The sequence below is a fragment of the Hyperoodon ampullatus genome, assembly GCF_949752795.1.
Source record: "Hyperoodon ampullatus genome assembly, chromosome: 4".
Lineage (NCBI taxonomy): Eukaryota > Metazoa > Chordata > Mammalia > Artiodactyla > Ziphiidae > Hyperoodon > Hyperoodon ampullatus.
In genome coordinates, this window is record NC_136917.1 from 64,333,569 (window position 1) to 64,346,570 (window position 13,002).

At 51.8% G+C, this 13,002-nt stretch overlaps 1 protein-coding gene across 1 annotated transcript in view; it reads left to right on the plus strand.

Annotated features, from left to right (window-relative positions):
- Positions 1 to 13,002, plus strand: part of FSTL4 (follistatin like 4) — a gene marked incomplete at its 3' end in the record, with an annotated part of 417,677 nt that overhangs the window by 170,332 nt on the left and 234,343 nt on the right. The window contains exon 3 of the mRNA XM_079703635.1: positions 7,241 to 7,489. Within this exon, the coding sequence (XP_079559761.1) occupies positions 7,241 to 7,489 (249 nt within the window). The remainder of the gene's footprint in view (positions 1 to 7,240; positions 7,490 to 13,002) is intronic.

A 13,002-nucleotide genomic window follows, 5' to 3' on the forward strand; every position in this document is an offset into this window, starting at 1 on the left:
CCAGTTTGTCAGACCATAATTTAGTATCTGTGAGCCATACACAGAACAGGTTAAGTTACCTTCCAGCGATGGGTAACCATGTGTTTGTTAAGCTTTGGGAGCTGGAAAATTGGTCACGTGTTTCCGAGCTGGTCAAACTTCCATTTTCATGAAGCACACAGTGCTCTGGGCTTAGGCTGTGCTGTGTGGTCACTGAGAGAACATCACGTCTGCCCACTAGTCACCTGAACAATTTCAGGGGAAAAGCCCAGACGAGGGGAGCAGGGGGCCACTGAAGCTGAAAGGGATCATAATGGAGGGAGGGGGTCGCGGACCCAATGTCCGTGCTTGAGGAGTGGGTTTGGGATTCGATGTTCGAAGATCCAAGCAGCGCTTCCTCCTGTGACTCTGTAAACCTCCAGCCCTCAGAGAATTTGCTAAATTGGCCTCCTAGCTGCATATTCTTGGGGTGTGTGAGCAGCAGAGAGCCTACCAGCCAGGGCTGCTGACATTTGTATGTGTTCTGATGTTGGAGAAGCTCAGACTATGGACATCTGAACCCTCCTGGCCTGAGTTCCTTGAGGCAGGGATCGTATTCCTGACTGAGCAGATCATCCCAAGTCCGAGGGATTTGAGGTGAGACTCATTCAAATCTAGGCTGTACCACCTACAACCTACTTGCTGTCTGACCATAGGCATGTCACTGCTTGACTCGTATTTGCCAGTCTGTAAAATGGGCACATATACATGCCACAAATACATTCAGAGTGAGGCCTGTGTGTCTACTTCACAGGGCTGTTACGAGGAGGAAATGAGGATTAGATGAGCTCATGTAAGTGTTAGGCATGGTGCCTGGCCATTGGCACGCCTCAGTAAACAGGAGTTTACCGTTTACTCAGTAACTAGGACTTACTTTAAGCAATAGCCCCCCGGCTGGGTACTACTGGAAACACACATCTCCCTGGGAGGAACTGCAGATTCTCTTTCCAACCCCTGAGCGTGAATGAGACTTTTCAGGGCAGAGGTGGACCCAGGGCAGCTGCAATACTCAGGTCACCCAGAGAATATGGAGGTTGCCACCAAGCGGGCCAGTGCTGAGAGACCAGGAGAGTTTTTCTCGTCCCCACCAGCAGCCTGTGAGGTGCTAAGAGCCTTGTGGCCTGTGAGAGTGTTTGAGGACGGGCCCTTTCAGCCAGGCGTGGAGCTAGGAGTGCTGAACGCCAGGAGATGGGCGCCCCCCCTCCAACACTCAGTTCCCAAGAGCTGACTGCAGGCTTCCAGGGAACCAGAGTCACCCCACTTCCCTGGGTACAGCTGGGCAAGGCGGCAAATTTGACTCTACAGACTGGTTCTGCCCCAGTGAGGTATGCCTGGGAGCAATCCAGGCCTCTCCCTGTGCCGCCCCCTTGCTCTGTACACAGGGCTCTGGGCCCCCAGGCTGCTGTTCTCTCCCCGGCCCGGGGCTCTGCCCTCTGACTTTCAGGTCTCAGATCAAATCTCATGTTCTCAAGGCAGAAGACCTAAATAGACATTTCTCCAAAGAAGATATACAGATTGCCAACAAACACATGAAAGGATGCTCAACATCACTAACCATTAGAGAAATGCAAATCAAAACTACAATGAGGTATCACCTCACACCAGTCAGAATGGCCATCATCAAAAAATCTACAAACTATAAATGCTGGAGAGGGTGTGGAGAAAAGGAAACCCTCTTGCACTGTTGGTGGGAATGTAAATTGATACAGCCACTATAGAGAACAGTATGGAGGTTCCTTAGAAAACTAAAAATAGAACTACCATACGACCCAGCAATCCCACTACTGTGCATATACCCGGAGAAAACCATAATTCAAAAAAGTCATGTACCGCAATGTTCATTGCAGCTCTATTTGCAATAGCCAGGATATGGAAGCAACCTAAGTGTCCATCAGGAGATGAATGGATAAAGAAGATGTGGCACATATATACAATGGAATATTACTCAGCCGTAAAAAGAAATGAAATTGAGTTATTTGTAGTGAGGTGGATGGACCTAGAGATTGTCATACAGAGTGAAGTAAGTCAGAAAGAGAAAAACAAATACCGTATGTTAACACATATATATGGAATCTAAAAAAAAAAAAAAAAGGTTCTGACGAACCTAGGGGCAGGACAGGAATAAAGATGCAGACATAGAGAATGGACTTGAGGCCATGGGGAGGGGGAAGGGTAAGCTGGGACGAAGTGAGAGAGTGGCATGGACATATATACACTACCAAATGTAAAATAGATAGCTAGTGGGAAGCAGCCGCATAGCACAGGGAGATCAGCTTGGTGCTTTGTGACCACCTAGAGGGGTGGGATAGGGAGGGTGGGAGGGAGATGCAAGGGGGAGGGGATATGGGGATATATGTATACATAGAGCTGATTCACTCTGTTATACAGCAGAAACTAACACACCATTGTAAAGCAATTATACTCCAGTAAAGATGTTAAAAATATATAAATAAATAAAGTAAAATGAAAGCCCCCTGCCGCCAAAAAAAGAAGGCTTCCCTGACCTCAGATGAAAGCCGGCCCACCGCAGCGCCCTATTTAACTCATTCCTGGCCTTTTCCCCAACCCACATTTGTCTTGTGTGTGTGTGTTTGCCTGTTCACGCTCTCGTGTGTCTTCCTGCACTGTACTATCAGTGCCCTGAGGACAGTGTCCCAGTCTGCCTTGTGTCCCCAGCACCTAGAATAGGGTCTGGCCCATGGGAGGTGCTCCGTAAGTATTTGTTGGATGAATAGGTGGTTGGAGGGCTGGCCGGCAGGCACTCCTGAAGCACCCTGTTGTTACCACCCACTGCATCTGGTGTGTAGAAACGGCACTGGCTGCAGACCTGGGTCTCTGCCTGGCTCTCGCATAAACCCAAATTCTGCAGCCACCTCCAAGGTACTTGCATGGTCTCTGCTAAACAGAGTCAAAGTTTACCAGACGCTCTGTCTCCAGACCACCATGGGCATGTCTGGGGCTATGAGGTAGGGACACGTACTGGGATCATCTGATGAACCTTCAGCCCCTGCCTGATACAGCCCACATAGCTACACCTCTGTGCACACACCACTCTTCACTCTAGGTCTTTAAAGAACCTGACCATGACACAGGATATGGGCTGCAGCTCCCCGGTGGATCCATATCAATGCACAGAAAATAAAGCATGTAATCTGTGTGTAAGGGACTATGTCTGCTGACAGGTGGGCCCCTCATTCCTGTACAAATACCTTCTGTCTGCAGAAGCTGGAGACCGCTGCAGTGCCAGACAGGTGTTCACGGCAGGCAGCAGTGAGGCCAGCAGCGTTCAGGGCGGCCAGTACTTGGGACTGCACCTGTCGCCTCTCGTCTTCCGCGTCTACGTCCCACTCCTCTTGGCCTTGGGCCCTGCAGAGTGTGCAGCCACCATAGAGCCAAGCCATCGCCTCACTGTGGCTTTGTGGAGGGGTGGGGCGAGGTAGTGGGCGTCTCAGCCCCAGCCCTTTGCTGGGACACTGAGGCTGGCCGGAGGGGGTCTAGGCAGCACCGCCCACAGAGACCTAGAATGACCTCCACAGGCTGGGAAAAGGGAGGGGCTCCCCTCAGTAGGGAAGCCAAGGACAAGTTCTCAGGTGAAATGCTGCCCTGGGCAAGCATGCCCGAAGTGGAATTAGCATCCCAAAGCGGAACTAGAAGGGGTTTCCCCTTGTGTGCCACTCAGGGCATGATCTCTGAGAGGGGAGAGCTCACTGGTTTACTCTGTGTGAAGAACCAGTTTCAGAGACTGAGTCAGAGTTTGGGGGCAAAATAACTGAACTGTCTGTGCTCTGTGCTGTGGTCAGAGGTGAGAAACCAAGGAAGAAGCCTTCCTGCTCTGGGCGAAGGAGAAAGGCTTCTCCCTCTGATCCCTCCCCTGGGGTCGGGCGGGCTTGACTCCACCACGGCTAACCTCCACCACCTGCAGATCCCTGGTCTGTGGCGGTCAAATCGAGAATCCTTATTTGAATTGCAGAGGGAGGCTTTAGCACCGACTGGTACAAATGGACTTGTTTCTTCTGCCACCATCACTTTCATGTAACAATTCCCATGTCTGACCATGTTTGGTACATTTAATTAGTGTTGAAAAGCAGCTTATTTGGTGAGATGATCAGTTTCTAACCTGGGTAAATGACTTTCTTTATGACTATAAATTAAGCACATTATATCTTTTTCAGGCATCATGGCCGTCCTCATAAATACTGTAGGCAGTTGCTGGCAGTCTCACTTGGTTACCTTTCCCATTACTGTTTTATCATCGTCCTGGTAGGAGGGGGGAATTCATTCTGTTTTCATAACAAGGAGGAAGTGGTGACAAGGGGCTCATTTAATGAAACCGCGCTTGGCCGGCGTCTCGGAGGCCAGGGTCGGGACCCCAGGCTGCCCCCATGCACGGCATTCTCCGCTTGTCAGGGGGCCTACTGGCCACAGACTGGGAAGGGCAGGTGCAGGGCTTTCAAGGTACTTTTGTCTTAATTGCAAATAATTAGGAATCAAATATTTGCCAACAGCCCACTTCCATGTCAGAGAGAACCTGAGTGTTCTTGGCCACTTCGATGAGCACAGGTTGGCACAACTGTTTTCTTAACACTGACCCCTCAGAGCACAGCCTGGGGGAGGCGCTCAGAGCCACACCTGCAGGATGATCAAACCTGGGCGTCGGAAGCGCCACGTGCAGCGCTGGTCCTCAGAGGTGTTGGGTGCAGCCTGGGCATGTGGGCGTCTCAGAGGGGATAGGATCAGGTAGAGAGGATTCTCCCCACCCCCGTCCACAGCTCACTGGCCTTCCTTTGATGCTTGCACTGGATTAGGTGGTCTCTGAAGGGCCTCACTGCACTGCCATTCCTGGTTCTAGTCCCCTTTACCCCAGAGGAGGCCCACCTCTACGGACAGTTGCTAGCCTGGGGGTTAAGCACCGAAAAAGTTAGGGAGAACAGCTTTGAAAACTATTGTGTTTCTTAAATCCTGAGTGAGGGGCAGGCTCAAGAAGACAAAGGTCCTGCACCTGTGGGGCGTCCTGAAGCCTGGAGGTGGCAGCAGGCACCTGGTGGAGGAAGTGGACCCCAAGGGTGCATTGGAGCTGATGGACCAGAGAGAGCCCAGTCTGGGCAGGTAGCACAGCCGGGGCAAAAGCACCAAAGCAGGAACTGAAAGACCAGAGGCTCGGAAAGTTGAGCTTTGTTTCTTCAAAATGAGGTGGCTAGTGGGTATCCTTCTCATCCCACAGGGAAGTTTATTAAAATAGTGATACAATGGCAGCACTTTGTGTCCTGACATTGACTTGGGAAAGAAACAAAGGCTGATATTTTTAGAGCTGGTTAGTTTCTTCCAGTAGCCTCCAGTGCTCTCCAGGATAACCCATTTTCCAATAACCCAGGAGAATCATACTAATCAAACACACTCCGTGGCAAAGCAGCCATAAACACCGTGGGTGAAGGGCCTCCAGCCCAGAGCCTTCCACTGCCGAGTGCCTTGGCTCCCCACCGCCTGTCAGCCTTGACAGGAGGGTGCATGCTGGGGCCAGTGAATGCCACCTAGCCTTCGCGGTGACACGCCAACAGTTAGCCAAGTGGATAAAGGAGATTGCCACGCCCACTTACAATCTGCACTTTTATACTGCTCAGAGATATTTTGACCTTCTAGTTTATTATGATTGAAGAAAAAGTCAATATTTCTCAGCTTTCCAAGGCTGGAGGAATTTAAATGAGTTATTGAATCAAGCAGTTAATCTACCGATAACTGACTTTTTCTTTTCAAATCTATAATGATGAAAAACAGACTCAACCAAAAACAAGGGTTTTTTTCCTTAGGCATTTTAATCCCATGGGGTAGGAGTTGAGGCTGAAAGTTCAGTCTTGACAGCCCAGGCCATTCTGTCTTGCCAATATTTTGAAGAAGATTTAATTAAAACTTAAAAGCAAAGACTTCTGTGGCCATAACATCTGCATTCATGTTTTAATTATTTGTGTCTTGGTATCCCTTTATAATTCTCAATTTCCTATCTGTTGCCATTAATGCCACGTGGCAATCATCCAGTTTTCTGGACTGTTTGGAGGAGTGTCACGTTGGTGTTAGGTGCTTATTTGGCCCTCCATGTAAGTGTACCTTTTCAGCAATAAGCCACTCTACCAGCTGTCCTGCTGCTTTGGTGTGTGAGCTCTGGACACCACTGCCTGAGATCACTATGGGCATGTGTTGGGTGCAGGAGACACACAACAACATGGCAAGTGTGAGACCCAAAGGAGCATAGTAGCTGCTGTTTCCATGGTCTCAGCCTTCTTGCCCACGGCTGCAGGCTGCAGTATTGTGCTAGGAAGGACTGAGCAGTGGACAAAGGCTGCTGGTGCCGCCACTGCTGTTGTGTCCTAGAGAACTATATTCTCCTCAGAGGAATAGGTCAACTTCTGGCCTCCCTGCCTTGACTGCCCCCCGATCCTGAACACTTAAGAGTACCATTTTCGGGCTTCCCTGATGGCGCAGTGGTTGAGAGTCCGCCTGCCGATGCAGGGGATACGGGTTCGTGCCCCGGTCTGGGAAGATCCCATGTGCCGCGGAACGGCTGGGCCCGTGAGCCATGGCCGCTGAGCCTGCGCGTCCGGAGCCTGTGCTCCGCAACGGGAGAGGCCGCAACAGTGAGAGGCCCGTTTACCGCCAAAAAAAAAAAAAAAAAAAAAAAGAGTACCATTTTCTCCTTACTCCACACTTACTCCCTAGACCCCACCACAGCTCCCCAGTCCCTAACATATCAGACCAAAACGCCTCTGCTTGGCTGTCTGAGTCTATAAGGCAGAACCACGCCTTGCTACCCTTATCCCCCCAACCCACACCGTCTCCTCCCAGAGACAGGCAAGTGCTTCCTGCGCTGTGGCTACGGGAGCCTTGGCTCAAACCCTCTGTCCCTTGGAAAGCCCTCCTCTGCTCGGTCAGCAGGGTCCATCGGTACTTTGCCAGGTCTGTGTGGCCCTCTGTTTACTCCTCCCTTCCAGGGTGGGCAGGGGTTGTGTCTGAGATGTTTGGCGAGAGCCAGCCAAAACACCTGGGTTCTACACGGCAGGGCACTGCTCGTAGTACCCCCGCCAGAGAGGCAGGGGCTCCATGGGGCGCCCAAGCCCCTAGGCCTCAGCTTCACAGCCTCTGCTCACCACAGCCTGAAAGAGCCACACAGGTGGGCCGTGCCACACACCCCTGCGTGCTCACAGCCGACCTTCTGTGTTTGTGTGCCTGGCAGGGCTTTCCGGCCACCGTGGGCTGCCGGCCTCCTGCAGGAAGAAGTTCTGCAGCCTCGGGAGCAGGTGCACGCTCAGCAGGGAGACGGGGAAGCCCGAGTGCCGGTGCCTGGAGGCCTGCAGTCCCAGCTACATGCCCGTGTGTGGCTCTGATGGGAGGGTTTACGAAAACCACTGTGAGCTCCACCGTGCTGCTTGCCTGCTGGGCAAGAAGATTGTCATCGTCCGCAGCAGGGACTGTTTCCTTAAAGGTAGGAAGACGGCTTCCTGACTCTATGCTCGTGGGTTTTGTCATGGATTTTCTAATGCCCTTCTGACAGACGACCTGGGTGCTGCGTCTTACAGGTTAAATGTGATTTTAAAAAAAGAGAAAGAGGAAAGAGTCTTAACAACATAGCAGCAGCAGTAGCGTTTCAGTGATGCGTGTTCATTTGTGTCCACCTCCAGAGGCCCCTGCCCTTAGAGGAAGGCCCTGGGAGAGCAGAAGCCAGGGAGGTCCACTAAGCCCTGGGCTGGTGCAGAGCATGTGTCCAGTAGGAACCAGGTTGAAAGGCACTGCGCAGGTCTCTTGCGCAGGGTGGGCCCTGCCAGGTGGCGGCAGAGAGTACGTTGGCCCCTCTGGACAGTGTCTCGTGAATCAGGAGACCATGCTGTGTGTAGAATGTGGCCAGGTGGACCTCACAGTCCAGTGGTTCCCAGTATGGTGGGCACTCCAGCTCTGGCCTAGAGCGGTCACCTGGCCTGTCCAGAACACCTCTGAGCAAGATGAGGAAGGCCCTGCAAGGACTTCAGAACGTGTCCATGGAGTTGGGGCCAAAGGGTTCATGCCCTCTGCTGGGCTTGAGTGAGAGGGGCAGTGCCAGCTCCTAGTGGATGGTAAGAGCTCAAGGGCAGAGCCCGTGGCTCTTGGTGCATGAATATAGTCTCAGCACGTGGCTCAGGGCCTTGCACCAAGACGTCAACAACTCACAGATGCTCAAGAATAAGAGAGCTAGACCGCAAATTCCCATGTTCATGCGGCCCCAATGAATGGTGCATGCCACAGCCTGTAGAAATATTTGTGATGCTGAACCCAAATGGCCACACATGAATAAATAGACGATGTGAGACGGCAGAAGCAGCACTTGGGCAGGTGGGAACAGGCCCACTGGCCCGAGCCGGGGGACGCTGGAGGTGGGGAGCCCACGTGGGGCTGCATGAGGTCCGAGACCTGCTGCGGGGCAGGGCCGGGAGGGGAGGAGAAAGCCTGGATGGAGCCCTGCTGCAGAGTGCTGGTGACACTGACAGAAAAGGGCTTCTGTGTGGTCACAGCTGGGAGCCTGGGTACCCAGAGGGAAGGGCAGAGCTCTGGTCTCACTCGCACAGGCGCCAGGACCATGTGGCAGGAGGAGTCCAGGTCTGTGGGCCTTCTGCACTCCGATAAAGGGCAGCTTTCCCACCTCATCCACGGGCCCTGGCAGCAGGGTCCTGGAGCAGGTGGGTCTCCGGAAAGTTGAGTTTATCTTGTGATGGGAAGTCTTGGACCCTTTCATGGCCATGCTTATGACACGAATGCTGACGTGCTTTAGAAATCATGAGGCCCAACGTGGAATCAAGGCAAAATGAGCCCAGGAAAAATGTCCGAGGCCTGGAAGCCCTGCCCAGCCCAGGCCTGCCGATGCCTCAGCAGCCGTGAGCACTAAAACACTTGACCACTTGCTCCAGCCTTATTGGCCATGTTGAATTTTATAGACTGATGTTCCATTCTCCGGTTTCTAGTATCCCCCAACTTGCATCTTTCTAAAGGTTTTTATTTCTGCATCGGAGTGTGCACAGCCTCCCTCACCATTGGTTATTCAAACAGCATTTCTTATGTCACGTGAGGGAAAATCACCCACCACAAAACCTCCCACGGTGAGGGGTGCTGGGGGAGAGCTGGAGAGCGTGCGGGAGGGGCAGGCAGATTAGGTCTTGGTTCTGCTTCGTGCTGATTGAATTTATCTACCGAATCCTTCTGATTCGTTGGGTTTTTCACCAATTTTGTGAATTCCCACCCATTCGGGTGGCAGACAGAGCCGCTCTGCAAAAGATCCCTTTTCGGTGGAAAGGGGTACCTGCAAAGTCCCAGAGGGACCTGGGGTTGCAGCCCAGTTCTGTGACCTTGGGTGCATGACTCCGCCTCTCTGGGCCTTTTCCTCAGCTGTAGAAAGGGGCTATTGGCAGTTCCCACCTGCTCCGTGGAGAAGAGTAAAGGAGATGCAGCACAGAGACCACTTAGCGTGGGCCGGGTATGTTACACGTGTCGGGTATTAATGACACCTGTTGTCATCATTTATCTAATTCAGTGTGGCCTCAGGCCTGGAGCAGACAGGTGCACAAGCTGTGAGGGGAATGCAGAGGCAGGATCAAGGGCTCTGACCAGCAGCTCTTAGGCCCGGATGGCTTGCTGGTAGATGGAGAGTGGGAGAGGAAGGTGCTGAGAGTCAGGCCCTCAGGCTATCCTGGAGATGCCCACCTGGGGCTAGGGCTCCCCCGTCTGTAGCCCTGGCCCCGTGGGTCTGGACCCCACGGAGAAGCCTTCACTGCCTCTGGTTCAGCATCAGCTCCAGTTCCTAGGCAGGAGGCCACCTGGCCTCTCCTTCTCTAGCGTTTCCATAGGGAATGCCCAGCAAGCAGTAGAGACCTGTTCAGTGGTCCCAGGGCCTTGGAGGGCATGGAGGCAGCCAGGCCTAGGAGGGTGCTTTGGGAGCGTACTTCTCCACCTTCGCCAGAACCATGGCTCCAATGGGGAGCGGGGCGTAATGGATTGACAGAGGGCTGGCCGGCAGGCAGGATGAGATTCTTGGGAAAAAGCCTGGTGGGTATAAAGGACAGCTTCCTTCAGTCCTCACCCCAAGATGGCAGCAGAGTATTTAATGCCATCTTGAGCTCCATTGATGACGATTTGTCTTTCATCCCGAATTTCCAGGAAGTTGTTGATCTAGGAAACTTAAAAGCACCTTTTTCCCATGCAAACAAAAATTCTAAAATCATAATGTTTCACTGTCTTTTCCTACCAGCTTTACAAAGAGCAGTTATGACTTCACTCTCTGGGGCTTTCTCTGCCCCCAGAAGTCACTATATTAGGACCGTCCTTATGAGGTTGGAGCACGTAGAGCGAGGGGGACGGGGACGTGGTGGTGGGTTCCTAGGCGAGGCCACCACAGTCCAGAGCACTCGCTCTGCCACCAGAGCCCCTGAGCCCTCACTGGGGTGCAGAGGGGGTTCTCAGGGGTACCGCCTGGGGACATGACACTAACCCCTCTGCCAAGGAGGAGAGGCAGCATTCGAAGCCCATGTACAAGAATACTTGTGGTATCACATTCCCGTTGCTATGGCAATGGGATACTGTGTGAATACAGAATGAAATACAACATGATTTAGGGGTCATTAGCTGGTGAGAAAATCAAAACTGAACTCAGCAGCCTTGCTTCAGCGGGTGTTGGCAGCTTCCATACCAGTAGTCCTGACGTCCCAAGCAGGGTCTCACTCACTGAAAGTCAGGGGGACAAGGGAGGTGGGATACTGTCTCTCCTTCTCCTTGAGGCAAAATTAGAGTCACATTTGTCCTCAGTACCAAATATTACCAGTGAACACGAAGATAGCAGGTGGATTTCTTTGTACCTTCAACTTCTTCTAGAGTTTGTGTCTTAAAAGTTATCTTGTGACATGGCATTCCTATTTGTGTACTAGCTGGCACTTTTTAAATGATTTTTCTGACTCAGTTCTGAATTCACGCTTTATCTCCTACACTGTTGGAGAAGACAAGCTTGCCACTCAGCTATCACTCACCACGCCTGGCATGTATTATCCCAGATGATAGTGTCATAGTTGGGCAGTTTTCCCAACAAACCATGAAATTATGGAAGAAAGAAGCCTGTTAGGGTTTCAGTTCTAAACAGACCATTAAGCTTCCTTATCCTGCATGGAATTTGTAGGTACGCTTTGGTGCTTCAGAGGGGAGTTCCCAGGCTTATGAAATCAGAGGAAATAATTGCCACTTTTTATTTTAAAAATTAAACATACTATAGGCTCACTAATAAACCTTTTTTTCTTAAGTGTTACTAAACACAGGAATAAAAAACCAAACATCTGTTACAAGTTAGCAGGGCAGATAGATCTTGCTGCCAAAGACTTCTTTTCTTCTTTTGGGTATTTAGTTGTTGTTGTTACTTCGCATCTTACTGCTTTAGAAACATAAATTGAGTCCCATGCCTCCAGGGCATTTCCACACTTTGACAAGTCTCCTCTGCCCTGCCAGGGAGAGCTACTCACATTCCCAGCTGTATCGGCCCAGCCCCAGAGAGACTCAGCATCCCACGGTGTGGGAGTGGCGGGCGCAGGGCCATGTTGGTGGTGGCAGGCATCCTAGGGGATTTGGCTTCACCCTGCTGGGGCAGTCCCTACAACAGGGAGGTGCTGGGGCCTGCGGAGAGGCCCATGCTGAGGGAGCAGGTGGCACCGGACCAAGGGCACCAGCTTTAGGTCAGGCGTGGGGCCATTCCACACCGCCTTGGAGAAGACACGTAAGCTCTGTCTCACTTACTGCGTCTGTAAGATGGGAATGATGATAGTGCCTACCTCATGGTGTCGCGAGCATAAAATGAGCAGTGCCAGTCACATCATGAGGGCTCTTCTCTAAGCAGTATCAGCAGCACTCCAGAGGATGGTGTTGTCATTGCAAATGTCAGGGCACAGTCGAGAGGCAGACACGGGAGGCTGTAAGAACCCTGCCCACATGTGACCACACTGGATATGGGCTTAGAGGTCAGGGGTGTGGATGTTCTGTGAACAAGGGGAGAGAAGAACATTTGTCCTCCATGTGTATTTAACGAATGACTGGAATTTGACCTCCAAATGATCAAACTTCTATCAGCTTCTCCAACTGCCTTGGTTTTTTTTTTTAATTAGAGTAAAATTGCTTTACAACGTTGTGTTAGTTTCTGCTGTACAATGAAGTAAACCAGCTATATGCACACCTACATCCCCTCCCTCTTCGACCTCCCTCGCCCGCTTTCCCCCCATCTAGGTCATCCCAGAGCACCGAGCTGAGCTCCCTGAGCTACACAGCAGGTTCGCACTAGTTATCTATTTTACACATGGTAGTGTATTTATGTCAAACCTAATCTCCCAGTTCATCCCACCCTCCCCTTCCTCACCCACCCGTGTCCACATACCTGTTCTCTACATCTGCATCTCTATTCCTGCCCTATAAGTCGGCCTTGCTATTTGAAAAGAGATGGCAGTGAGTCATCCAAGTTCACCCTGTGAGCTAGTAGAGATGGAAGAGAAGAACCAAGAGCTCCTGATTCCAGGTCTAGAGGAAGTTTCTGGAATGCATAAAAGGCTCTCAGGAACTGTCAGTTGAGCCTGAGGGAGGGATTGGTCCACCAGAGGATGAGAAGGGGAATGTCTGGGGAGGGAGCTGAAGAAGAAACATTTGAGGTGAATCTTGAAAGGTGAGTGAGGGCATCCTAGGGTGCAGACGGGACAGAGCAGGTGATTCAGATGCAGGTCCTGGGTGCGGGGGCGGGGTGGTGGTGGTGACGGAGACTACAGGTGAATGCAGACAAGTGGGTAAGAGTGAGGCCTGTGTGCCAACCTAGGTAATTTGAACTCAAGCTGACTGAGTGTCAGATAAGATAGTCCAGCTTTCCCGTTTCTCAGATGGGAACCCGGAGGCCGGGAGAGGACAAGTACCTGCCCCAAGTTCCACAGGCTCTGCCGCTACAGCCCACCCTTCATA